Source organism: Phoenix dactylifera, chromosome 7 (genome assembly GCF_051530095.1).
Source record: "Phoenix dactylifera cultivar Ajwa chromosome 7, Ajwa_hap1_PhDact_Kaust_v1.1, whole genome shotgun sequence".
NCBI classification, from domain to species: domain Eukaryota; kingdom Viridiplantae; phylum Streptophyta; class Magnoliopsida; order Arecales; family Arecaceae; genus Phoenix; species Phoenix dactylifera.
In genome coordinates this window covers 2,914,570-2,940,121 of record NC_143196.1, presented here as the reverse complement: position 1 = coordinate 2,940,121, position 25,552 = coordinate 2,914,570, and the positions used below count along the sequence as shown (strand labels likewise).

The 25,552-nt window shown below is 36.9% G+C and overlaps 2 protein-coding genes across 6 annotated transcripts; both read left to right on the top strand.

Annotated features, from left to right (window-relative positions):
• Positions 1–3,516: 3,516 nt before the first annotated feature.
• On the top strand, positions 3,517–15,969 carry LOC103696103 (putative 6-phosphogluconolactonase 2). 5 transcript variants are annotated; one of them, XM_008777631.6, is made up of 4 exons: positions 3,517–3,847; positions 6,522–6,725; positions 6,895–7,030; positions 15,039–15,969. In XM_008777631.6, exons 2-4 carry the CDS (start codon positions 6,553–6,555, stop codon positions 15,546–15,548), a joined length of 819 nt encoding a protein of 272 aa, XP_008775853.3. In that variant the 5' UTR covers positions 3,517–3,847; positions 6,522–6,552; the 3' UTR covers positions 15,549–15,969. The 5 variants fall into 5 exon arrangements, with proteins under 5 accessions (XP_008775853.3, XP_008775854.3, XP_088557079.1 ...); XM_008777632.6 differs by having other exon boundaries at positions 3,517–3,990; XM_088700953.1 differs by having other exon boundaries at positions 3,574–4,824.
• Positions 15,970–20,597: 4,628 nt separating this feature from the next.
• LOC103696102 (COBRA-like protein 1) lies at positions 20,598–25,205 on the top strand. Its single transcript, XM_008777630.6, has 6 exons — positions 20,598–20,981; positions 21,949–22,028; positions 22,339–22,795; positions 23,752–23,911; positions 23,996–24,273; positions 24,566–25,205. The coding sequence occupies exons 1-6, from the start codon at positions 20,864–20,866 to the stop codon at positions 24,853–24,855; spliced, it is 1,383 nt and encodes a 460-aa protein (XP_008775852.5). The 5' UTR covers positions 20,598–20,863; the 3' UTR covers positions 24,856–25,205.
• Positions 25,206–25,552: the final 347 nt, after the last annotated feature.

Here is a 25,552-nt window from a genome sequence, read left to right as displayed (position 1 = left end):
ATATTATACCTGTGAGATATGGAGTTGAAGCTTTTGTTTGAAATGTTCTCGACGTTGTATGTGTCAGGGTTGGTGGTAAGATGGTTACGGCTTAGAGTACACACACACACGAATTCTGGGAGTTGCTCTTGATGGACTGATTTTGATAGTATTGTTGATCTCTTGCAAGTACTTTGTTTGTTATACTTGAATATTATTGCTTAGCTCATGCAAAAGCTGTCTACACTGGGTTGGATATAGTCCGTTCTTTTTCTTCGCTTAAATTGCTAGGGACTAGCAATAAACTGGTTGGGAGGTGTGATAGGTGCATGAAAATGTACCTTTTAACACTACCACTTTAGGCTAAATTGTTAAGACTTAAGCATGATTTGGATATTTTTATGATATTTTTCTAATCTGAACTTTACTTCACAAAGTGTCCAAGTCTTAATTGATTTTGGTGATTTTATTGTAGGAATGGAGTTAAGAAGATTGAATATCCCATTGTAGTCCGAATGAAATGAAACTTGGTGGAGATGAAGTAGACATGTTGAGGTTTCATATGCATCAAGAATCAGGTCAATTGGAGCTCCAGAGAGAAAGTTATGAAGTTGCAAAGTTAGGTTTCCCTAAACCACTAGCCTGGGCCCTGACAGATCAGACCTTTGTGTAGTATTTTGATGATTTCGGGAGCTACAGAAGTCCAATTGAGATGATTCAAATTTTGTTGGAAACTAGACTTCTAGAGCTTTCAAATGACTATAAGAACATAAAATTTGAAGATCAGATGCGATCTGGAGAGTCTCCCGAACCTCATGCTGACGTTGGTGCTCGAGGGTAAAGTCGGAAAAACACATGCAAACGTGTCTAAGTTGTGTTTCCTAGGGTTTTTAGCCCCAAAATCATATATATACTTGGGTAGCACGCCGTTCTAAGCAAAAAAAAAAAGGGCTGCATTACAAAGAAATCATCAAGAGGAGCCAAAAATTCATGGAGAGCTAATTCTTTGGTGAAGCTAGGGATGAACTCGCTTGGATGATGGTAGTTTCATTTATATTTGATCTATGTAATAGATTCTCATGTTGATACAATTTTTGTTTATCATTTCTCATCCATAGATCTTTCTTGTGTTGGAATAATCTTGAACCTATTCTTTTCATAGATTCAGCCATGTCTTTTTCTATAGAATTGTTGAGATGCTTGATTATATCTAGATTTGATTGTTTATCCAGTTAGTGTGATTTTTTGCTGAAATATTGCCATTGGGTATATTTTTGTCTTTGAATCTGAGTCTAAAAAGATAACAATCCTTGGTTTTAAAAGAGGAGAATGATTTTCTAGAATTATCACTAAATATTTTGATTGTAATGCTATATCCTCCAATTAGAGAATCTGGTGCTATGATCTCTAATTGAGTTATCCAATGGATCAAATATGAATGGAATTACCTGATTCAAGTGAGGAATTCCCGATGCTTTGCTGCCATTAATTCTGGTCACATCTTTTCACTACTACAATCTAATTGTCAATTTACTTTTAAACATTCACATCACATTTTACTGCTTTGATATTTCTTTTTAGTTTTGTAGTTTCTTTTAGTGTTCCTACCTTCTCCCTGTGGAATCGACACCCCAATATATACTGCGATAGCCGCGTTATTCTTTGGGCGTAATCAGGGCCTTAGGCGACCGCCTCAGTCGCCTAAGGCCCAAGCCGGCCCTGCTGCTGTATTTGCCATTTCAAAATGATCCATGGTTTAAAGAAGGATAAAAAGAAGTTCCAAGAGGTTAAAGCAAAAGAAGAATAAGGATATCTTCTCAAGAAGAAGATTAAGGATAGAATGGTGCAAAGGGAGATAAGCAAGCACGAACCAGCATAAGATATACATACATATATACATACACACACGCATGAGGATGAGTGTTATCTTGTGTGTTCATTGATTTATTATTTACTAACAAAAAGATATTCATGTTAAATAACTTTAGGCTAGATTTGTTCAAATAGAGAGGTATGACAATGAAAAGTTTCTAAATGAAAGTGGGGTTTTTTGTCTTAGGAACAATTTTCTTAGAAATATTATTTTCTAACTAGCAAATATTAGGAGTATTAATTTATTTATTCTTAAAGATTATGCTGTGCTTATCATATGGATAATAATCAACATACTTATAAAATGTCATTGATATAACACCAATTTTTTAGCGAGCAAGTGCATATTATTTTTACTTATCGAATGATATATTTGCATCAAATGGCAAGCTATGCATCATATTAGATCAAACATGATATATTGATGCACATACTATGTATTATACTATACAATCATACAAGTACCCATATCTCCCTCTATCTCTATGTGTGTGTGTATTGAAGTGAATCAAGGACAAGCACAAATTAAAATCTTTCTGCTGGAAAGATAAAATAAATTAAAATAACAAAAAATCTGGATGTTATGCGCTAAGTTTATGGGAGGAAGTTCTAGTTAAAGCAATTGAAGAACATTATATAGAACCATAGGCAAATTAGAATATCACTACAAGGTCTAAATGTGAGCTTTCTCAAATCACACGAAGCTAGTCTCCTAGGATGGCTTATAAGCACTTGAGGATGCATAATTTCCTACCATAAGCTATTCTCAATCCTCATTATTGAAATAGCAAATACCTAATAATATAGACTTTTTTTTTCTCTTCTTTGTAGGTTTTTGACCACAATAAATTAAACTAGTTGATATTTTACAAAATTACCTTAGATATTCTAATATTTTTACAAAAATTACCCCATCAAATAGTGTAAATATAATGAGTTTGCCTGGAACCTTTTTGATCTTCGAAATGTATATTTTGAATTTAACTAAATTAGATAAGGGCCATTTCAAAAAAAAGTAAGTTGTTGATCAATGACATCGGATGTGACACGATTTCATAAAAGGAAACTAATCAGAGGGTTCTCATCCGACTTTACAATGCTTTTGCAATACTGTTAGACTAGATGAACATACCTTAGAAATTTATAAAACAATCTAAAATGGAATACCAGTAAAGAAAAAAAAGAGTAACTAAATAATTAATTCTTGCATGTTAAAAGTTATGAGAAGGGTAAAACTGCAACAATTAATTCTTGCATATTAAAAATGATTTTATTTAAATGCTAGGAAAAAAATAATAAATGTCATACTCTTGGTAACAAATTTAGTAATAGCTAATGGTACAAAAAAATTTCCTTTTAGAATTTTCCTTTATATGTATACTTAGATAAATGTGCTGTCAACTGTTATGTAGGTGTCCTTATAAACTTTATTACATTAGATTTCTTTGAAACTATTTCCATTCCGGACACAAGAAGATATAATAATCTGTACACATGGAATAACAAGACCACTGTCATAAGATTACTATTACTAAAAAAACACAAGATTATAGGGGCCAATTTATCAAGGGGTACAGGAAGGTAAGCCCCACTTTGGGCAATGGACCCTTTTTTGAGTCGTAGGAGAGCAAAGTAGATTTGAACACTTGTCAACAGTCTATTTGCACAGGTGTCTCTGGTCTCTTTTTTTTTTTTTCCTTCTTGCTTCCCTTTCTCTCTCTTGAGCTCAAACTGAAGAGAGAGAAAGACGACGGGTACTTTGCCCCGCCCCTTTCTCTCTCTAGAAGCGGCTCTTTATATAGCCCGGGAGGGAGTCCTCTCTCTGTATTTTTTTTAATCTTTTTCTCTTCTCAGAGGCAGGGAATTTTGGGAGAAAGAGAAGGGAAGAGGAGGAAAAAAGGCGAGATTTTGGGGGGATTTTTGGTGGTTTTTGTATTTTTTTTAATTTTTTGAGGGTTTTTGGATCGGCGGATGCACGTGTGTGCAGCTGGAGAGGGTGAGTTCTTGGCGTCTTCTCGGATTACTTTAATGCTCTCTTGGAATGGATTAGAATACAAAGGATTCTGATGTCACCCACCTTCTTCGCCTTTGTTTGGCATTCACTGCGCCCATCTCTCTCCTCTCTATATCACTTTTCTAGTGAGCTCTCCTCTGTTCTCTTCGTTTTTTTTTCTAATTGAGATTTTTTTATGAGCATAATGTGATTCCCAGTTGGTTTTGGGATCTGAGATTGCCTAGTTTTGCCAAAATTGGGGTTTTTCTTATATAAAAAATTCGATCTTTGATTTTTTTTTTTTTGATTTATTTGGTGTCAATTGGTTTGATTTGATCGCAAGAGACGAGAAGGCTGTTTTGCTCTTCCTGACAAGTTGTTTGTACTAAATTTTGTTTCGATATTATTAGATTGTAAGACATTGGGAATTGTTTATTGTTTCTCTTCTTCTCCATCGCGCCCCCGCCCCCCCACCGCCCCCCCGCGCTCTCTCTATCTTGCGGGGAATTGAGCTACTAAGATCGTTTTGGGATCTGGGTTTGTTTTTTTCTGCTGAATTCTAAGGTATTTTGGAATGGGATATTGATTTCCAAGCCTGTCGTCTTTCTTTGGCCGGACATATGTCTTCTTCTTTGTCGAAGAATGGTATTCTATGCTCTTCTTCACTTCCTTCTCTTCTTCAATTCCCGTGGCATCAGTGATGCTTAACTGAGAGTCTGCTTTAGGTTCGGTTTTCTTAAATGTATGAGTCAACTAAGTTCTGTTTATTAATTTTGTTCTGAAAGGGGAAAATGATCTTTTGATTTTTGTTTGGTTTACTAAATCATGAAATCTTTGGATTGCTCTGCTGTAAAATGATGGTTGTCCGAGCTTTTCTGTTTTGTTATTTTTCTTCCACCTTTCTTCCCATAATATATATTTATGAGATACTCAGTAGCATTTCTTTTTCTCTTGAAGTTCTAATGGCTTTGATATACAAGGTAATTCTTCAAAAATTGCGCCTGTGCTAGCTTGAAATGAGATGTTAAAATCATGTTGTTGTGAGAAATATGCCTTTTTTTCTTGAGAAATATTCCTTTTTTCTTTCTTCTGTAATTTTTGAACATGAATCTGAAATCATCATAGATAGTTTTTTTTATCTATTTTGCTTTTTAACTTTCAGTTTTAAGAATCTTCATCTGCTTGTTTTTGATGGGTTATTGAAGGCTTTCCTCTTGCCAAACTTTTTTCCCTCTAATGTGATCAGCATAAGATGGTTTTCGGACTCACATGTTCTTTGCTAAACAAATTTGAGTTTGCTTTGGTATCACATGTCGGTCTGTGTCTTCTCCTTTTGGGACAAAAATCTGAACTGTTACATGGTTACATTCTTATGTTCTTTTTTAATTTTTTGCACTAACGTGGGAAGTGGGAGATTAAGCAGCTTTTCGCATTCTTCTATTCTTTCCTATAAATTTTAAGCCTTTTCTCCTGTACACTGAAAAGCAGAGTTTGGAGAATATTAGAATTTTGGATTGTTTGACATATGCTAATATTATAGTTGATTTTGATGAGTTTCCTCACTTTCTTCAATGGACAGATATATCTTGTTTTATCTTAATGAGATAAATGCATGCTTCATATGTTACAATTTACAATTGTCTTTTCCTGGCATCCTTGGTACATGTCGTTTTCTGGTCTTGTTGCAACAATTTTAGGAACAATGATTGTTGAAATTCCTGCTAGCAGAGGTGGGCCAATCCGCTTCCTGCTTTGCCACGTATTCAAAGCAGTTATTGACATGACAAAAAAGCAGATGGGGAGGATCCTGTGCAACCATTTCGGACCAAATAATTACCTCATCTGTAGGTTGTGAATAACTGGGTTGGATATCTTGCTGTTTTTCACTTGAGGGAGAAGTGTGCATGTCAGATGTTTAATCTCTAATCTGCTTTATTGACACCATGTGGAATATGATATGGCAACAAATTTTGGAATGCCGATATTACTTCTTTCATGATTAAAGATGGTTGTGACACTAATTTGTATTTTTATCTTTTTAAAGTCACAGTAAATCTAAAATGGAGTTAGTTTCTTGCTCCTTTTTGATAATTTATGAGCTGGATTTGCTTTGAATCATTTTCTTTCTTGATTTCTGGAGGGGAAAATCCAGTCTCTTTTCTGATAAACGAAAGAAAAATTGTCTGATGTTTATTTTTAATGAGCTTGGTCTAATTTGTTCTGTATGGAAAAACATCCATAACTTTGCTTAATTTTAATCTTGTGAAAGGGTATTATTCTGTACAAATGTACTAGATACACTCTCTTGTGCTTCTTGCTGTTGTTTTATTATTTTACTTAATGTCAGAGGATTCTCTGCTGTCCTTTTTTCTACTTTCTTTGAATCCTTCATTTTGTTGTCTTTTTTATTTCAAGTCAAGGTAATTGAGAATTGCTGGTTCAAAATATATATGTTTTAAATTTCATCTGGGAAATAATTGGTTGTCTTTTGTTTATTCATACGATCAAAATCTTAGAGTTTGAATTGATGTTTTACTCAATTTCCATAATCCCTACTTCCATAGGCCTATGCTATCTGTCACAATCATTACTCTGTTGAGCCAACCCTTTAGTTTGTGCCAGTCTGCAACATTTTTATGAAGCCTCATGTTTCTGAGTTTAGTTGCTATATTTGTAGGAATTGAGTGGACTGTAGCAATTTAAGAGAAATGGCAGCTTCCGGTGAACCTAAGAAGAAAAGTGAACTGAGAGTTTTTGAAAGTTTAGATGAGCTGGCTACTGATTTGGCTGAATACATTGCACAATTATCAGAGATTTCGGTGAAAGAGAGGGGATGCTTTACTATTGCTTTATCTGGGGGATCTCTTATCAGCTTGATGGGGTAATTGCTTAAATAAAAATTCTATTATGAGTTTTTTTTAGATGAATAAATGAAGTGTTATTTGCTCCATGAACTACTCCTGCGGACCCTTTAATTTCTTAAAGCTTTTGTAAGTGCCCATTTCATCGTAAAACATTAAGGATTTCAAGCTGAAGTTTCTGTGAAGCAGGAAACTCTGCGAGGCTCCTTATAACAAGACTGTTGATTGGACAAAATGGTATGTCTTCTGGGCTGATGAGCGTGCAGTGGCAAAGAATCATGTTGACAGTAACTACAAGCAAACGAAGGATGGGTTTCTTTCCAAGGTATATGAATCAGTACCATCTCTCTGTTGCTCAACAGACAAGCAAGATGTAGATCTTTATGTTTCTCTTGAGTGTACTCATATTTGACGAGCATGAGTTTCTGTCTAGAAACCCAATCCATCTAGGGGATGATTATTGTGGTGGAATAATTTTATGGCAAGTATTTCATTTTGTAGAGTCTCAATTGGGAAGCTTAACCATGGAACATTTTCTGTTGGCAAAGTTCTGAGCTTTTCCTAATCAGCATTAACTGTTGTGGCAAATGCGTAGTGATCTTACCTGCCCTCTTTTTGTAGCTATACCCTTTTTTGGGGGGCAATATGGTAGCTATACCTTTAAACATTTGTCTGCACTTTATGTGCTTGATTGTTCCACTGAATTTTGAGAAGCCTAGAACAAACTGCAATTCTACATGCAAGCATTTTATATTCCCATTCTATATTTCTTTGTCTCTTGAGTAAGGTACTTCAAATTTTTCTTCATGCATTTCAGGAATTATGCTTTTCTGGGGTGTCACATACACGCACTCACATAATAGTCATGTTGTTGTGTTGAGATTCCTGATCTTATGTGGAAGGGTCTGAAAAAATGGACAGGAGGCCTACTCCAGGATGAAAATTTTTAGGAAGGAATTCGAAATATTTGTTTTGACCAAAGATTTAGCACTGAGAGAAATTATCAGTAGTTTAAAAGATCTTGAGCATCCGTCTCTATCATGGTAAAAGCTTGTGTTGTATGCTGTGGCTCTAGCAAGTTCCCTGACATGGATATGTGCTTTTACTCTAGAGTTTCTAATAATTGGTACTGGAAATCATGGTATATCTACTGCCATGTATTTATCTTTACTTTTTCAGATTAATACTGCCTAGGGAGCCTTGATAATGTGAATTTAGATTGTTACACATCAAAGTCATGGATTTCCTTCTGAGAAATGTCTTTTGATAACTTATTTTTTCATCCATCATGATGATGTCCAAGCTTGTCAATTTGTAAATATTTCATACCTATGTTACTTGAATTGGAAGAAAGAAGCATCAGTTTTCTTCTCAAAGTATAGTTCATTAGACCATAGTCAGGTTCTATGTTTTATGGGCGTGGATCAAGATTAACCAAACCTCATTAAAGCCAGTAACCTCTTGATGTTTTAGACAATCCCTTGCATTTTGACTGCTTTTGTAAAGCAATTAAGCCTTAACCAAGTGAAATTGGGAAAAAACCACCCAACCAAAGATGGAAAATAATGAAGTTCCCCAGATATCTTTCTGCTAAACCTCCTGCTTCCATAAGCTGACACCATCCAAAAGAGAATCCTCTCTCAATTTCCATGAATTATATCTCCTTTCTCTTTTTAAAGTCATGCATGTAGTTTCCTTCTATTCATATTTTTATATAGGATTGTCACTAAATGTCAACATATGCAACCAGATGCAGACATTAATGAACGTATCATAATAACAAGCCTTAATTTATCAATTTTGGTTGCTAAAAGTGATTCTGATGTGATTCATTTTTCTTATTTAAGGTCATCACCCTGCAGAACAAATTACCTGCATATCATTCTCTCCATTTAGATCTTCTTTTCTCCTCTCTTTTGACATTTGCAGATGTAGTGTGAGATGCCTTCTCGCTAGTGCTGTCCCTTGAAGATGCTGTGGAGTACATTCATATTAGATTGTTTTCTATCATTTATATTCTCGTACCACTGCCGCTTCCAGTTTTATTGTAACCTAACTCTACCTTTCCTGGTTATATCAAGTATCCACCTTAACATTTACATCTTCACTACTTCTATCTTATGCTCATGGTCTCATGTTGCTACTCACTTTATTCTATCAACTTGTTCTTTGCCCATTCAATAGTATTTTCTGTTACGTCTAATGGTATCTGATGATCACACAGCAATTTGGATGTGCAACTCCACTTAATCTCCACACATCGATCCTTGTAATTTGTGGTGTCATTCACGGGCATATCACTGCCTTAAAGTCTACTGAAAGAGATAAACAAAGAGATCTACAGCAGCCCATGATTAAGTTTATTGCAACAATGACTGACCCCCTGAAGGGACTAATAAAACTGTGAGCTTGGAATGAGAACTCGTAGATTAAGAGAGAAAAATGAACATTTATGTGCAGGAAAGGTTGAGAAGAAGAAGGGCATTATACGGCCACTTGAATTTCACATTACACAGAGTGCTATCCTTCTCCTTTCTCCCTTAATGAAGGGACAGTGTGACCACATATTGACTGGTTAATGTTTAGATAATTTAAAAAAGGTGGTTATCACAAAAAAAAATGTTTGCATAAGTTGTAAGCCAAAACTATGGACATATACATTATGATACAAAAGAACAGCTTGATCTAATCCTATGGCTTATATATTGCTTCTCAAGCTGGAAACTAGATATTGATCAACTGGACTTGAAAGAAGATTCGCATGTTGGCGCCTTCATGAAGGCTTTTTTGATTGCATCAGCACTTTGATATGAAGTGATCACTTTTGCATTTTCATCCTATCCTTGAATAATGACTGTCCACTTGATTATGGCTTGTTTTCCCAGGCTATACTGAATTTTAAGCAGTGTGTGATGCAGTTGATTATCAGCATACAACTTTCATGAGCCTATGGAACGAAACTTTGTTGCAGTGAAAAATACCTTAATGACAATACCTTGCACCGTATGGCACTTGGTTTCTGCTCTAAGCCTTGAAAGATACTTTTGTTAGTATTTTTCTGGCTCAGTTTCTATCAACACATTTATAATTACTTGTAGTTAATATTTCTTTTAACAGGTGAAATTATTGAGTCTTATCATGAGGGTTCTGAGAGCTTCATTAATTAAAATGGGCTCATTGTATAAGTCTTATCATGGGCATTATGAAAGAGGTTGGCCGCTACCAAAGCTCTAGCAGCAATGTTCTCGCATTTATCATTAGAACTGGGAGAAATGGACAGTTATTTGCATTTTACATCTCTCTCTCTTTCTTGCTTCTGTCTCTCATCCACCTCCTTTACCCTACTCTGTTAATAGACCCCTTTTTCTTTCTTGCATGTTTTTACATAAAATCTCTTAAACAGATCCTTTTTGTTACTGTCGTATTCCCATCTGAAGACAGTCATTATTGAAGTCTAAACCACTTGATAGGCATTGAAAGTTAAAGTTTGTGATATATATGTATATATAAGAGATCCTATGGACACTATAATATTCTTAGGCAGTTATTGTTGGAAGTTCCAAGGAAGAGAACTAGTTTTATGGGATGATGTCTGTGATGATATATATTGATCCAAACTGTGATGCTCAGATCGAAGATGTTCTATATTTGTACTTATCAATCAATGATAGTACCAATTTGTTGATTATATGCCCCCACTAGTACCATAGTGTTGGGAGATGCAGAGATGCGTCAGAGATTGGTGGAAAAATTGTCTATTTTACTATTACAAGACTAGATTTTCATTGGTTGTGAGTGTACTTGCCAGCTTGTTTAGGATTCCTTATAAACCACATCTTGATGCATTAATCTGCATTCTCTGTAATAAGGAGCACTTGATAAGGGCGTTCAGTACAAAAGAGTTTGAAGTCCTCTTCCATGCAGGTTGGGTGGGATCTTCATTAATTAAAGGTTTACTAGTAGTTGATGCATGTTTGTTGTGGCGATGTTATGTCATAGAACAGTTTGAAGTACAGAGTAGTGGTAAGGTCTAGTGCTAGAACAAGTTGTGGCACATAAACCATGTTAATTGTTCAATGAAATCATTGTATAGAGTCTGGAGATGAAATTTCTGGTACAGGGAAATTTGAGTCCTTCCTGTGATATTCATGTAGCTGTTCACATTGCTGATAATCAAGTACTTCATATGTGAGGTAAGCGATTGAAGTGAATTATCACTCATTCAGAATAATGTTGACGGTATACATGCACAGAAGCTTTACCAAGGAGGTAACTATTTTTATGCTTTGAGTGTGGAAGCTTTGGTATCTATGTCTACGTTGAGAGGGATGTTAAAGATATGCAAGTGTTTGATGTGTTTTGGTCATGCAATGGGATGCATTTGAAAGAATGGGGCTTAGCCAATTGATTTTGGAAACTGATGTAGCTTCTTTGTACTATAAGTGTTATATTTGTGCCAGTTGTACAAGGCCCATATCATAGGCACTGCAATAGAGAAGTGCACTACCAACTTGGGTCATGTCATTCTTTTGCCCCCTGGTTAAGTGATGCCCTAGCATATGTTGTATGAAATGGGATCTTCAGGGATGAGTAATAGAATAAGGCATCCCTTGTTCTGTTCTCTCTCTTTCTTTTCTTCTTCATACAGTGAGACATTCTCTTTAGAACAGTGAGACATTCTCTTATTCTAAAGAGTAATGAAGCCTTTGATGCTCATTTTAGTGAAAATCAAAATTAGCCAACTGTGGAAGCCTCAAGTGCTGTCATTAGATGAGTTTATGATAGCTGCTTTACTAAGATAATTTGGTCATATCCTTTTGTACATGCCATTGACTTTGAACAGGTTTCTAATGCATTTGGCTTCTTGCTTACACAAATTTAGTTTTTTCGAAATAAAGTTTGATTTTCCATGGTGGGTCTAGACGTCTGGCTAAAATCAAGCCTGTATGGTTTTATTTCAGTCATGAATGAATAATGGCTAAGAGGTACAGTTTTGTATGTTATTTGCAAAAGATATAACACTGATTTATAAGAAAGCCTTAGAAGGGTTTGAAAACATAGTAGGTTGAAAATTAACTATATGGGATATCACAGCCTGATCAGTTTCCGTACTTAGGTCTATTGTCCAACAGTATGGAGAGAGATGAATGGATAGATAATAGAGTTAAGATTTTGGTGGATGAATTGGAAGGTGCTCCACAGTTGTTTCATGACCAAAATGCATCTTGTTGACGTAAAGGGAAAACTTTGTTCTGCATCATCTTAAATGCCTTGGCTAGAAATATTTTATAGAACATAATGAAGCCTCCGGCATCATATGCTTGGTCAGCATATGGAAAAAAAATGGCTCAAGCAAACAAAATGAGCATAGTAGATATGAATAAGTTGAGATGCATGTGCGGTAAAAACTATGAAAGATTGAGAAATGATTGTACTGGAAAAAAATTTAGGAGCTAGTAGTGATCAAGGACAAAGTGATGGGTAAGAGTGCTGAAAGACAAATATTTGGAGCAAAGATTTGAGGATGCCCTAATTATAGGTGCTTGGTTCTAGAAAGAGAGTGGAAGATGGAGGTTAGTATGGATTTTAGAAGGCTTGAAGTAACACTAGAGATTCACATTGTATAGGAACACTTGGCAAATAAAGATTCATAAAGCCTTGGTGCAAAGCTAAGGTTGCTCCATTATGATCTGTAGGTCACACATACAAAAACACAGAAACAACCTTCTCCACACTCAGAGGTAAGGTTGCATATATTTGATCCTCCCTAGACCCTGCAATGGAGAGAGCCTTGTGCACTAGTCTGCCTTTTTAGAAAGCTTGAAGTAACACCAGAAATTAATGTATAGGAACACTAGGGAAATAAAGGTTCATAAAGCCAACCCGAAATAATTGGTTTGTTGTTTGATGTTTATTGTTGTGGTTTTGGGATGATTAGGTTATGGTAATTCCTTCCTAAGCATGACTCTTGTAACGAGGTTGTGTCCATCAAGAACTGCCATTTTCTCAATATATTGCTTAAGTCTCGCATTGAAATGTGATTTGAAATTTATTAATATCTGATGCAGTGAAACTGATGCAGCTTGATGTCTAACGGAAGGTTAATCTGTATGTTATCATCTTTTATGTTTATGCAAACTACATTTTAATAATCTCCAGCTGGTCCCTGCTAAGTAGTTCTTAAAATATAATTTTAGCTAGAGATTGATATTAAATTGCTGCTGAAGAACATTTTTCAACTTATGGACTCAAAAACAGTGAAATCTTGAAAATTTTAGAAATGCAACTGAAAAATAAAGTGGTAACATATATATAGTGCCTACTTTCATACATGTTAATTTCATATGGATATCTGATAGATTGAGTTGTGTTAAGAGGTATTTATAGTTCATGAAGCCTCTGAACTAATTTGTTTTGTTACTTGAATCAGCATTTGAAACTCTTGTGCACCTTTTCCTGCCAAATGGTTAGGCCCTCAGGTATACCTTATGCTTGGCTGTTAAAACCCATCCAAAAGTAAATTATGTTAAAGCCAATGGTACTGGACTCCCACATGCCAATTGTAAGTGTCAGCCCAAATTTAACTGTTACAAATATACTGCTGAACCTATACAGGAAGTTGCAATTTTCTAGACAAATCTTGTTAAAACTCATCTTAATTTACATAATGAAAGTACAAATGACACCATAAGGACTCGAGGATGTTCTCAATGCTGGAGATTTTATGGGCAGAAGCCCACACATATGCTCTGTTGTTAACATTCTTCTCCTTGTTATGCCCAACACTTACTACTATATTTAGAGCTTTGTTTGAATTTTAGCTCCTCAATTCAAATAGAAAATAGAAACTGAAGTCTTCTTAATGATCCAGGAAAGTTGACTGCTTCTATGGATAAGGCGGAGCGTCCTTGGTTCAGCATTATAGCACATAGGCTTCGGCGCTACTACAGCGCTTCGCTAACTCGAAGCGCCTCGCTAAGGGACAATGGGTAGACTATGATGAAACGTTTTCTCCGATTGCTAAAATGACCAATGTCAGATGCATTCTGTCCATAGCAGCGGATGGGAACTTTTTCAGTTAGATGTTCAAAACGGTTGATGGGTCGCACGCCCGGCACACATGTTTTGGCCTTGCTTGTGTGTCCATAACTCAAAATAGGTGACCTAACGGCACGCGAAAGTACAAGCCTATGGGGTCGCTTCTGCAACTGGATAACCAGCACTGAAAACCGTCTTTACATTGGATGGTTCGGTGTTTTGATGATCCCTACCTTATTGACCGCAACTTCTGTATTCATTATCGCCTTCATTGCTGCTTCTCCAGTAGATATTGATGGTATTCGTGCTTTCTTTAGGAAATGCCGACATCTACTCGAAATGGCTTGACATTCCAGAACAGGAACTTCACTCATTTGTTTGCCCGAAATCTGCATCTTCTATTACATCGCCTCAAAAGAGTGAAAAGTCCCTTCTTGCCTGACGAGTTCTTCCTTCTTTTCTTGCTTTGCTACCGTCTGTGGCATTTGTCCTGCAAACAAGCCTTTCTCTTCCTTGACTAGCAGCAGCTTCCGCTAAAGCAGTTGCTGCTTTTTGCATGATGCTATTGTACCATATGCTTAGGTAGTGTTCATAAATGTTGGCCTTAACATTCAGAAAACTGAAAATAGAGTTTCTGGGATTTCTATTGAACCATTTGTAGGAGAAATTGAAGAAAAGCCTGACATCTCAGGTGTTATCAAAGTGTACCCATATTGAAATAACATGGGTACTATATGCCAGCATATGCAGTTAGTGAGTATAGAACTATTTTAAGGGAAGGTATATTTATCATCTCAATTGTTTCTGATGTGAATATTCATTTAGAAATAGCGTTGGCACTGTATAGCTTCGTATGCTTTACTATATTGATATATGAGGCTGAGTTACAAGGATATTCCATCTCTGTGAACAGCATCAAAGTTACCTTTTTTTCAGGTTGTGCTGCACAATCGTATGAACTGCTCTTCTCCCAAATTTGTTTTATGTAAAACGATGATTGATGTAATTTTTTGAACTCCTGAAAACAATAATATATGTTTTATTATCTCTATTTTTTTGCTAAAATTTTATCTGTGATATTTTTATCTGCATCTTATTTTACTGAATAGCATTATTGTCTTAAGAACATATTATTGTCCTAGCTTAGAGGACATGGTAAATCCTCATTCAGTATTTGATAAACAGATGGCCATTTTTGGAGAAATTTGTTGTCATATGAAGTTTCCCTGTCGGTCCTTCCACTCTATTCTAACGTCTTTCCCGACCATTTTCATGCATGTGAATTACATTACCAGGTATCCATTTTCAATAGCCATGTCTACTCCATCAATGACAATGTGACAGTGGAGGATGCAGCTGGGGAGTACGAATTTGCTATCCGCCAGATGGTCAAGATCCGCATTATAGGTGTTTCCGAGATCAATGACTGTCCCAAGTTTGATCTCATCCTTCTTAGCATGGGCCCTGATGGCCATGTGGCTTCACTTTTCCCCCAGCACCCAGCCCTTGAGCAGAAAGAGGAGTGGGTCACCTACATCACCAACTCCCCCAAGCCCCCACCTGAGAGGATCACCTTCACACTCCCCGTGATTAACTCCGCATCTAATGTTGCCCTGGTGGCTACGGGTGAAGACAAAGCCATGGCGGTGCACCTTGCGATTGCTGATGCCACTGATGGCCTGGATGCTTCGTCGTCGCCTGCCCGGATGATTCAGCCAACTGATGGGAAATTGGTTTGGTTCATCGATAAGCCAGCTGCCTCAGTTCTTGATGCTGGTAACAGTGACTCTCCGCGTGTTGAATGACGCAGGACAACTTTTGCCATATGTTAATATGTGTATGTAGAGGAGGGAATTTGACAACAAATCTTACTTTTTTGCCTGTGGCTCTTCAGTTGTTTTTGTTAACTTTCTGAGTGTGGTGGTGGGGGAGGGGTACTCGCTAAATGATAAGTGGATTAGTACAGAACATAATAAGTCAGTTTGGCGCATGGCCTTGTGTTGCCCTTTTTTGCAACTGGGGAATGGTTAGAGATGGAAACAGGTTATCTATAGTAGATATTTAGGGAGGAGGGTGGTGAATGTGTCCTTGTTCATATGCTCTTAACTAATAGAGATGTATTTCTGGGAGTCAGCAGTAACTTTTCAATATTTTTTTTTTCCAGTTGTGAATCCACCTTAACTGCAACAGGTGTTACACATAGGTGAAGTTATTTTGTTGTGATGATTGAGTTGGCTTGTGCATTATTTTTATCCTTTGATCTTTTTCTTTTTCCCCTCTTTTATATGATTGAACTTGGATCTGGGTGCATTTGTTTTCACCGGCCATGGATGGTCGTGGATTTATCACTCTTCAAAGGAAAAATTATAATTTTTGGGGGATTAAGTTGGAATACATGTAATGTATATAGTGAATGAACTAAGGAGGTTCTGTCCTTTTGGGATCTATATTCTCTTCATCTGGATAAATTGTAATTTTTCTTTTTTTTCCTGAGAACTAGGATGGGATCGAAGAAATCCTAGATGGGGTGAGGGTGGGACTCGAAACCAGGTTCTTGATACGAGCTCCCAAAGATTTTACCAACTAGATGATCGGATTCTGATTGATGATTTAACTGCTTGTTTGACAATATTAGGGCTTTTTGAAGACACTTCGAGGAGTTGACAAGATTGACATGCTCATGTACAAACGTTAAAATGATGAAAGATTTTCTATAACTAGTTATGTTTGGAGAGCATCCATTTCTATGCATGCATTTGCATGTATGAGGCTGCTGGGGTAAGTGATTTCCATGCGAAGCAGTATGAGGGGCCTTTCTCTTGATTTCTTTGAATTATATTATTTTCTTTCTAATCCTCATTTTGCATCGATCAACTTGGCCTGAAGATGGAATTGGAATATTGGTGGATTTTTGAACCCAATATGGATCTTTTATCCAAACCAAAGAGCTGGATATGGATACTCACATATGGAGAGTGAACACAAGCAAGTTGACATCTTTCCACATCTTTCAAGTAAGCTTCTTGGTAAAATGTTTATCATTGTAGAAGACGACCACTTATCATGAAACTTTATAGCAGGAACATCGATGGACATTCCTTAGAAATGATTAATTAGTAATCCTTGTCCACCACCTGGGGAACGCATGTCAAAATTTCAAGCGCAGAAACTTTTCTGAACTGAGGAGCAGGCACCATGTTATGGCCGGTTTGCCAAAGAGGATAGTCACTTTGTTTCTCTTGGTGAATATAGTAGTGACTTAAAGCTTGACCTCACCACCTTTTCTTTAGAAAACAAATCGTTGATCCCAGCCACCTTTAATGCATGCACTGGTGCAGGGGCGGCCCAATACATTTGGGGGCCTAAGGCGAATCCAATAGATGAGGCCTTTTTTTTAATAATAAAATTTTAAATAAGTATAAAATATTTTTTAAAAATGATATAAAAATATATAGTAATCAAGTATAATATTCCAATAAAGATACACGAATCTAATAAGAATAGATAAGAAGTCTTTTCAATTTAATATAATTTTTGAATGAAAATATAGAAAAATAATTAACCTAAGAAAAGAGCCATGAAACTGATTAAATAACTGAGATAATACTTAATAATACTTTTATTCTGTCAAGTAAGAGTAGAATAGGAAAAGATCATCCTATGGCACTTCATGGTCAAGATAAAGAAATTATGGAAATTATGGTAAAGCAAGAGCAGAATTTGTCCAGGCCTTTTCTATAAAAAAAAGTAGGGGCATTATGGAAAATTCACTCGATCTAATTAATAAAAATCCCATCCCACCATCTCCCTTTCAAAGTGAGTACCCTTACTTGGTGAGTACCGAAGCAGCTACTGCAGCATCACAGCACAGCAACCGAAGCAGCTACTGCAGCATCACAGCACAGCAGGCATTCAACACCCCCCCCCCCCCCCCCCCTTCTTCCCTCCTTTTCTCTCTCTACCCTCCAAGAAGTCCATCTCCAATCCCCCTATCTTTCTTCCCGATGGCCCAGGTGGATCAGGAGTATTGTGAGGGAAGGAAAACCAAGACCAAAACCAAAAAAGAGAAGGGATGAAAGATAAGAGTGGCTTCAGGCGGGTATCAAGCTAACCAAACCCCCCTCTCTCTCCCCCTCCACCCAAAACAAAACTACTGTCCCCAACTTCCCAAATTGCTCCTCTGCAGGCCAGAAAACTCTCCACCTCCCTTCCATCAAGGGGGAAGACTCGTGGCCAGCTCCTGTTTCCGTTTTAAAAGGGGCCTTTGCTTCCTTTTGATCACGGTGCCAAAAACTTCCCCCTCTTTCTCTCAATTTCTTTTCTCCCTTCACCTCCCGGGGCCTTCCATTGGCCCGGGGCCTTAGGCGACCGCCTCGATCGCCTAAGGCTCGGGCCGGCTCTGCACTGGTGGTTACCTAACGTCTGATTTGCTTTCATTACATGAGTTTACCAGATTGTGTTTTTATTTTATCATAACGGGTCTCGATGGAGGGCAAATTATACCCTACACCACATGCACCAAGATAGTCTTGGACCGCACCCATCAGCAGCCACCTTTAATACATGCACCGGTGGTTACCTACTGACTGACTTGCTTTCATTACATGAGTTTACGGGGTTGTGTTTCATTTTCTCATAATTGGTCTCGATGCAGGGCAAATTATACCCTACACCACGTGCACCAATCAACTCGTCTTCTTCTTGCAGACCAATCACTAAATTTTTTAAAAAGACCATTGAAGTCCTTAATATTCTAAAATATTTCCTCCACCCTGTTTCTTTGGATAACTAATTGCACTTCCATGGGATGGATCGATCAACCTCTAATTGCAACAGTCCGCACGTTTCATTAATTGCTTCAATGCGAAAGCAATTCTGCTGACCTATCTATAACACAAAGCAGCTTAAGGTGGCAAATGAACAGCCAACAAATGAACCTCTTCATTCCCATTGGACAAAAAGGTCAATCTTATACGTGCCACAATCTGGTTCCCTGCATACAAATTTTTGTGGTTTGCCCAGTTCAGCTGATCTGCAAGATGCGGAGGGCCATGCAGCCTTAGCTGTGCGTGCGCTGTTGCTCATGAGGCATGGACTCGGAAGCCAAGCGAGTCCACAGCCTTTGGTAAGTCTTCTATGGTATAAAGGATGATGCCAACCACATCCCTATAAAGAACTTAAAAAATAAACACCAAGTCTGAACCATGATTGATAATGAAGTTAATGTGGTGTGAATCCTTTGAATGAAGGTAGCAACACATTCTCTCTCTCTCTCTCTCTCTTAGAAAAGAGGAAAAAAGAGGAAGCTATCATATATTTGATATAAAGTTTTTATTACAATTTAAAAATCTATATTTTTGATTAACTTGTATGTTTTTTTTTATAAAAAATGCAGGAAGCTTGTATTCTCTTTAGTAATGGTAAATAAGATTATCTGCAATAGCTTCGCCTACAACCATCATCGATTTTTTTAAAGTTAAACTTTCAATGAATTTTTTTTTTTAGTTCTTTTTTTGTTTTGAGCATAAGATTATGCAGTCTTTGTATAAATGCAAGCTTTTGAAGCATCAAAGATCAAAATGTCATGAAGATGAATAGGGGTCAAAGACCATAAAGTTTAATTTTTATGTACATTTAAATTCACTTTGTGGATTGCTTATAGTTGTGTAACATAGATCATGAAAAAAATCAGATAAGGGAAAAAAAGAAAAATGAAAAGGTAGAGGTTAAATTGTTATTTGAAGCCTGGTTTATTATAGTTGCAGTTCAAGAGGAATATCAGTGGAACATTTCATGTATCGCGAAGGAAGTAACATTATAACCACCAATATCTATAGAAATTCACAGACGTTGATGTATGATAAAATCTCAAAAAAGAATCTGAATGGCCCATCATCATCATGTTTGAAAATGTTTGAAGTACAACAGGGGTTGGAATTTCTCCATTTGTTGGCGAATTTACTACTGGATCGGCCAATGATTTATAGACCCTCTTTGGTGGGTGAGATGGCTCACTGATCAGTCGGTCAGGAACATCTCAAACAGCTTTCTTGTGGTGTGAGGACAAACCAAGACACCACTAATTCATGGAAAGTTATATGTTGATAGGTACTGTGGACCAACCACTGATAGAGAGGGATTAAAAAAAAAAGGGTCTGTTAGTAAGACACATGCATTGTGTTTTCTTTTCAAACAAAGGGACAAGTTGGTGAGCTCTCACCGACACATGATGGGAGATTAAAAAGAAGAAAAAAAAAGAACTTGCAAGTGCCAAACTCCACTTTTCTAGCTCAAATTGAACTCATCTACATCTAATTCAATAAACAAACTCTTATAAGTAAAATAGTGTCACTTCTGAAGTTCCTAAAACACCCTCTTTTTGAATTCCAAATACAATTTAATGTTTTACACTTGCTCCTTAATACTTAATGCCATTCAAGAATACCAAATAAGAAAAGTAGAAGAAAACAATTTTCTAAGAGTAAAGAAAGTATCAAAACAAATTCTTGGCAATTACTTAAAGAGAATGGAGAGTGATTTGTCAAAGAAGTTAGATAACTAAATAGCTCATATTGATAAAAATAAAACTTATTGATATCATGTAACCTTTCTAAAAATATGATAAATTGAACTCATTTTTTTACCATAATAAATAAATTTATTTAACACATATGCCACTCCCAGAAGCTGAAAATTTGAAGCCAGTTTTATTAGATATTAGTAATTAAATATTAAGACTTCACTTAAAAGTTTAAATACACATTAGTTGCTACACTTAGTGGTAAATTAAGAAAGACCAGGGGGTATTGTGAGAGTGTAATTAGAGTCTCCTACAGTTAATTAAGTTCATACTCCAGCTGTCTATAAGGCACTACTTTGTAGTGGGAGGAGGAAAAGAGCTTGCTTGCTTCCATCTCCTCTCTCTCTCCCCCCGTTCTCCTTCGCGTCCTTCGCCCACTCCGACCCCGAACGCGGCCAGATTTTGACGCCTCCGTGGCCGGGCTTCCGCCGTCGTCCTGGCCGCCGGTGGCTGTGGAGGATCCTGTGTTGGGCTCGAGTGTCGGTGGCCGCTGTCGCCACCCTCTCTGCGCCGGATCCGGGACCTTCCTCTCCGTCGGCAATGAAGATGGCTTGGAGCTCCTCCTCCTCTTCCTCCATTGCTAGATCCACCTCAAAGCTCGCACCTTTGGCCGTTTTCCTGGCGTTCTTTCTGCTCTTTTCCTCGCTACCTTCCACGGGTCAGCTCGCCGACATCTCAAAACTTTCCAGCTTCTCCGCCATTCGTCTAAAAATTCGATCTTTTTGTGTCCATTATTCTAAAAACTTGATGTTTTTTGGAGTCTTGTGCACAATTTGTCATTTTTGGTGATATGGTTCTACGGAAGATGGATGCTACAGATCTTCTTATAACGATTCTTTTAGATTTCCAGCAATTTGATTAGGAACAAAAAGAAATATATATTTATTTTTTCTTTTTTGAGCAATTTGTTGCTGTAAACTCAAAATCTGCTTCCCTTTTTCAAGAATTAGCTTATCGCGGTTTTCGATGGAATTACCATTTCCCTTTGTCTCTTTCATAAAGGGGAAAAAATATGAAAAAGTTCTGGATCAAATCAACTGAGTCTGAAAATGAGAATCTGTATAATGTTCTTTAAGTAGATCCAGACTTCATCATAAACTGAGAAGAAAAAGAATTTTTAGTTAAATTAGTAGTTGACACCTCCAAATATGACAAATAATATATTTTTAAATTAATGAAATTTGATTGTTGATAATTGTCCAATTTTCTACAAGGTAGTATTTTTTTTCTTGGTAAGACTAAATTGGAGAATCAGTAGGTTCAAAAACGAGACCTTCTACCAGGCATTTCGACTGAAGAGAGATGCTTTTTGTTAGAAAGAATATGTTTTGAAGATCTAATTTAGAATGTATTTTCAAGGTCAGTGTCATGGGTTTCACAGAGATCAGTCTGTGGTCAGAGAATTGATTTTGTGATGAGGTGCTTTACACCAAAATACAGAAAAAACTGTTCAATTTAAACCTTTTGATTTCAGAGTGTTAGGAAAGTATTATCCCTATTTTTTTTTCGCTTGCTTTTCACGTTCTTTATAAGAGATTAAGGATTTTAACATTAATTCTTGCAGCTAAATTGGTTAAATTGTAACTCTTTTTTACTAAAACATGCTTCTACTTTTTCTTTTACAGAAGCTTATGATTCACTTGACCCAAATGGGAACATAACGATCAAATGGGATATTATGCAGTGGACTCCAGATGGTTATGTTGTAAGTATTTATTAGTAAGAACGTAAGCAAAGAAAGCTTTATCACTACTCTAGCAACCATATTTAAGTCAATCAAATTCAACTGACAACAACACCTTCCTGAATTGCTTATTTCTTTATTCCTTTTTCTCCGATGTCTTATCAACTATGTAACAGGAGAATTTTTGGTCTGTTAGAAAAAAGAATAATGAATTTAGCCATTTGTGAATCCTTTTCAGGCTGTTGTTACATTATACAATTTCCAACAGGAGAACTTTTGGTCTGTTAGAAAAAAAGAATAATAAATTTATCCATTTGTGAACCCTTCTCAGGCTGTTGTTACAATGTTCAATTTCCAACAATACCGTCACATCCAAGCACCGGGATGGACTTTGGGATGGACATGGGCAAAGAAGGAGGTAATCTGGTCGATGGTTGGAGCACAAACTACAGAGCAGGGTGATTGCTCGAAATTTAAAGGGAACATTCCTCACTGCTGTAAGAAGGATCCCACAGTTGTCGATCTACTTCCAGGAACTCCATATAACATGCAGATTGCAAATTGCTGCAAGGGGGGTGTTCTTAGTTCATGGGTTCAAGACCCGGCCAATGCTGCAAGTTCTTTTCAGATCAGTGCAGGCCGAGCAGGAACCACCAACAAGACTGTCCGTGTGCCCAAAAACTTCACACTCAATGCTCCTGGCCCAGGATATACATGTGGGGTTGCAAAAATTGTGAAACCTACTAAATTTGTTTCACAGGATGGAAGGAGAACAACCCAAGCTCTGAGTAAGACACCTGCTGAAAATTTGTCTCCACCGCCTCTCCACACTCCCCCTGCCTCCCAAAAAAAAAAAAAAAAAACTTTTTTCGATATAGAATGTTTCTTCAAATTGCTTCTTTCTGTTTTATGTTTATCAGTTGGTCCATCCAAAACAAATTAGCTATTCATCTTTTTACCAAAAAGTTTTAATTCTGCCTGCATTTTATAAGTACTGGTGCGTGGGTAAGATTAGATGACTGGTTCTGCTTCAGGCTTGGATGTTTGCCTGCTAATTCATCTTTTGTACTAGTTATCCTATTGTAGCATGCCATCAGAAGCACAAGAGGGGGAAAATGTAAGATTTCACAATAGAATATAGCTCTTCTTAATCGTTGGTACTGTTGGAGCTGACCAACTCATATGAATTTTGATCTTTGTTCGCCCCAATCAGAAAGGACTCATTATAGGCCCACAGAGATAATGCATGACTCTTTCATAGAAGACAGAATTTGATGCGTTATTGGGACAATGGATTTGTGCTATTGATGTCTCTTTTATATGCCTGTGGGTCATGCTATTGATGCCTGTTCTTTGCATCCAACTGAAAGGCTGTGAGTTCTAATTTCTGAATTGCTATAAGAAACTACAAAAAAAATTGCAAGAACCCCTTGGAACATGCCAAAATTCATGAACTTTCTTGTACTCTAACTAAAAATGGTGCCATGAAGTTCAACGACCTCCATTTTCTGTTGCAAGTAAAATCTACAAGCCGCTTAATTCATTTAAATGGAATAAACTTATAGATGTTTTGATAGTTTCAACTTTTTAGAAAAAAAATGTGGCTTGTTACATAATTGTTATTTTTATTGGTGTAGTTATTACTGTACAATACAAGTTAGAATGCTAGCTTATTGATGTTGGGTTTAGCCATGAAATCATGGTGTTCTTTCTTTCTTGATAAACCATTATGTGTCTATTGCAGTGACATGGAATGTTACGTGTACATATTCTCAGTTTCTCTCTCAGAAAACTCCCGCGTGCTGTGTATCACTTTCATCGTTCTACAATGACACAATTGTTAACTGCCCAACATGCACCTGTGGCTGCCAAAACAATATAACTCAGCCGGGAAGCTGTGTAGAGTGAGTTCTAATACTAATATGATTATTTCTTTCATCATGCAAATTTCAGCCTGGTTTATGACTTATTCTGGTGTATTATGACAGGGGAGATTCACCATATTTAGCCTCTGCTATTAATGGCCCTGGAAAATACAGCTATACACCGTTAGTCCAGTGTACATCTCATATGTGCCCGATAAGAGTGCATTGGCATGTTAAGCTCAACTACAAGGAATACTGGCGAGTGAAGATCACAATAACAAATTTCAATTACCGGATGAACTACACAGAATGGAACTTAGTTGTCCAACACCCTAATTTTGACAATCTCACTCAACTCTTTAGCTTCAATTATAAGTCGTTGACTCCTTATGGAGCGATAAGTGAGTTATCTTCACTCATTTGAGCTTTCTTTCTTTCTTATTACCTATTTAACAATTAACTATCAGGACATTATGCGTTGCCCTGTCTTTCTTGCTGATTAATTATAATCGCTAGTAGAATTTTCTCCCAGTTGATACCTTGATGATCCGATACTATAACGGGGCACCATATGCATTGTATATATTTTCTTTATGATGTGCACCGTCATATTATCTATGTAGAAACATTGTGGTTCCAAACCTTTTTTTAAAACTTTTTTTAATGTCATGTCCCATGGTTTTGGTGTGGCAGATGATACTGCAATGCTATGGGGTGTCAAATACTATAATGACTTGCTCATGGCTGCTGGACCCCTTGGAAACGTCCAGTCCGAACTTCTATTTCAGAAGGACTTGTCAACCTTCACTTTCGAGAAGGGATGGGCCTTTCCACGACGTATATACTTCAATGGTGATAACTGTGTCATGCCCCCTCCAGATGCATACCCATGGCTACCAAATGCCAGTCCTCGATTGTTAGGCCCCTTGCTTCTTCCAGTTGTGGTCTTCTGGGCCATGGCATTCTTGCTGGTTTATGTCTAGGACCTTGCAACTGTCAGAAAAAAATTTGATTGATCTGTAATATCCACACGAATTGCAGAAAGTTTCTAGCAGTGGATTTTGATTTCTTAAGGGCAAGTTGGATAAATTGTCTTGCTACGAAGCAGATTCAGGTGTGTCATGCTCAGCCAGACCAAATGCATCTACTGTATCGTATATTGGTGTTTTGAATCCACTCCTCTGGCTAGTTACATCAGTCAGTTATAGCAGTTAATTTTCTAGCTTGGAATTTATTGTCATGTATATGGCCATCATGGTGGTTGGAGAATGGAGGACTCTGTTTATTTATATTTAATAAATTTCACAAACACATAAGTTATTTGTTGTAGAAAGCGAAAGTTTCTATGCCACATGTATTTTATTTACTTGTTCTGATCTCATCCTTGAGTTGCATCTTGTCACAGAAAGTTCTAGCTTGTAATTTGTTGTCATTTATGTGGCCATTATGGTTGTTTGGAGAATGGAGGATGATGTTTATTTACAATTAATGAATTTCATGAGCACATAAGTTGTTTTTTGTAGAAATTGAAAAATTCTATTTGATATGTATTTTAATTACTGGTTTGGTTTCAACCAGGAGTTCCATCTTCATGCAGGATAATGATTTCGACTTAAGTGGCATGATGCATTTATTGTAAACTTGCACCTTTGTAAGTGACATCCATAGATTAGATTTATA

Bases quoted from the DNA above. Each gene is read 5' to 3' on its own strand.
- LOC103696103 (XM_008777631.6), top strand. From the start codon at position 6,553: ATGGCAGCTTCCGGTGAACCTAAGAAGAAAAGTGAACTGAGAGTTTTT. The intron at 6,726-6,894 runs GTAATTGCTTAA...TCTGTGAAGCAG, and splicing joins TCTCTTATCAGCTTGATGGG to GAAACTCTGCGAGGCTCCTT. The intron at 7,031-15,038 runs GTATATGAATCA...TTACATTACCAG, and splicing joins AGGATGGGTTTCTTTCCAAG to GTATCCATTTTCAATAGCCA.
- LOC103696102 (XM_008777630.6), top strand. From the start codon at position 20,864: ATGAAGATGGCTTGGAGCTCCTCCTCCTCTTCCTCCATTGCTAGATCC. The intron at 22,029-22,338 runs GTAAGTATTTAT...AACCCTTCTCAG, and splicing joins GGACTCCAGATGGTTATGTT to GCTGTTGTTACAATGTTCAA. The intron at 23,912-23,995 runs GTGAGTTCTAAT...GTATTATGACAG, and splicing joins CAGCCGGGAAGCTGTGTAGA to GGGAGATTCACCATATTTAG.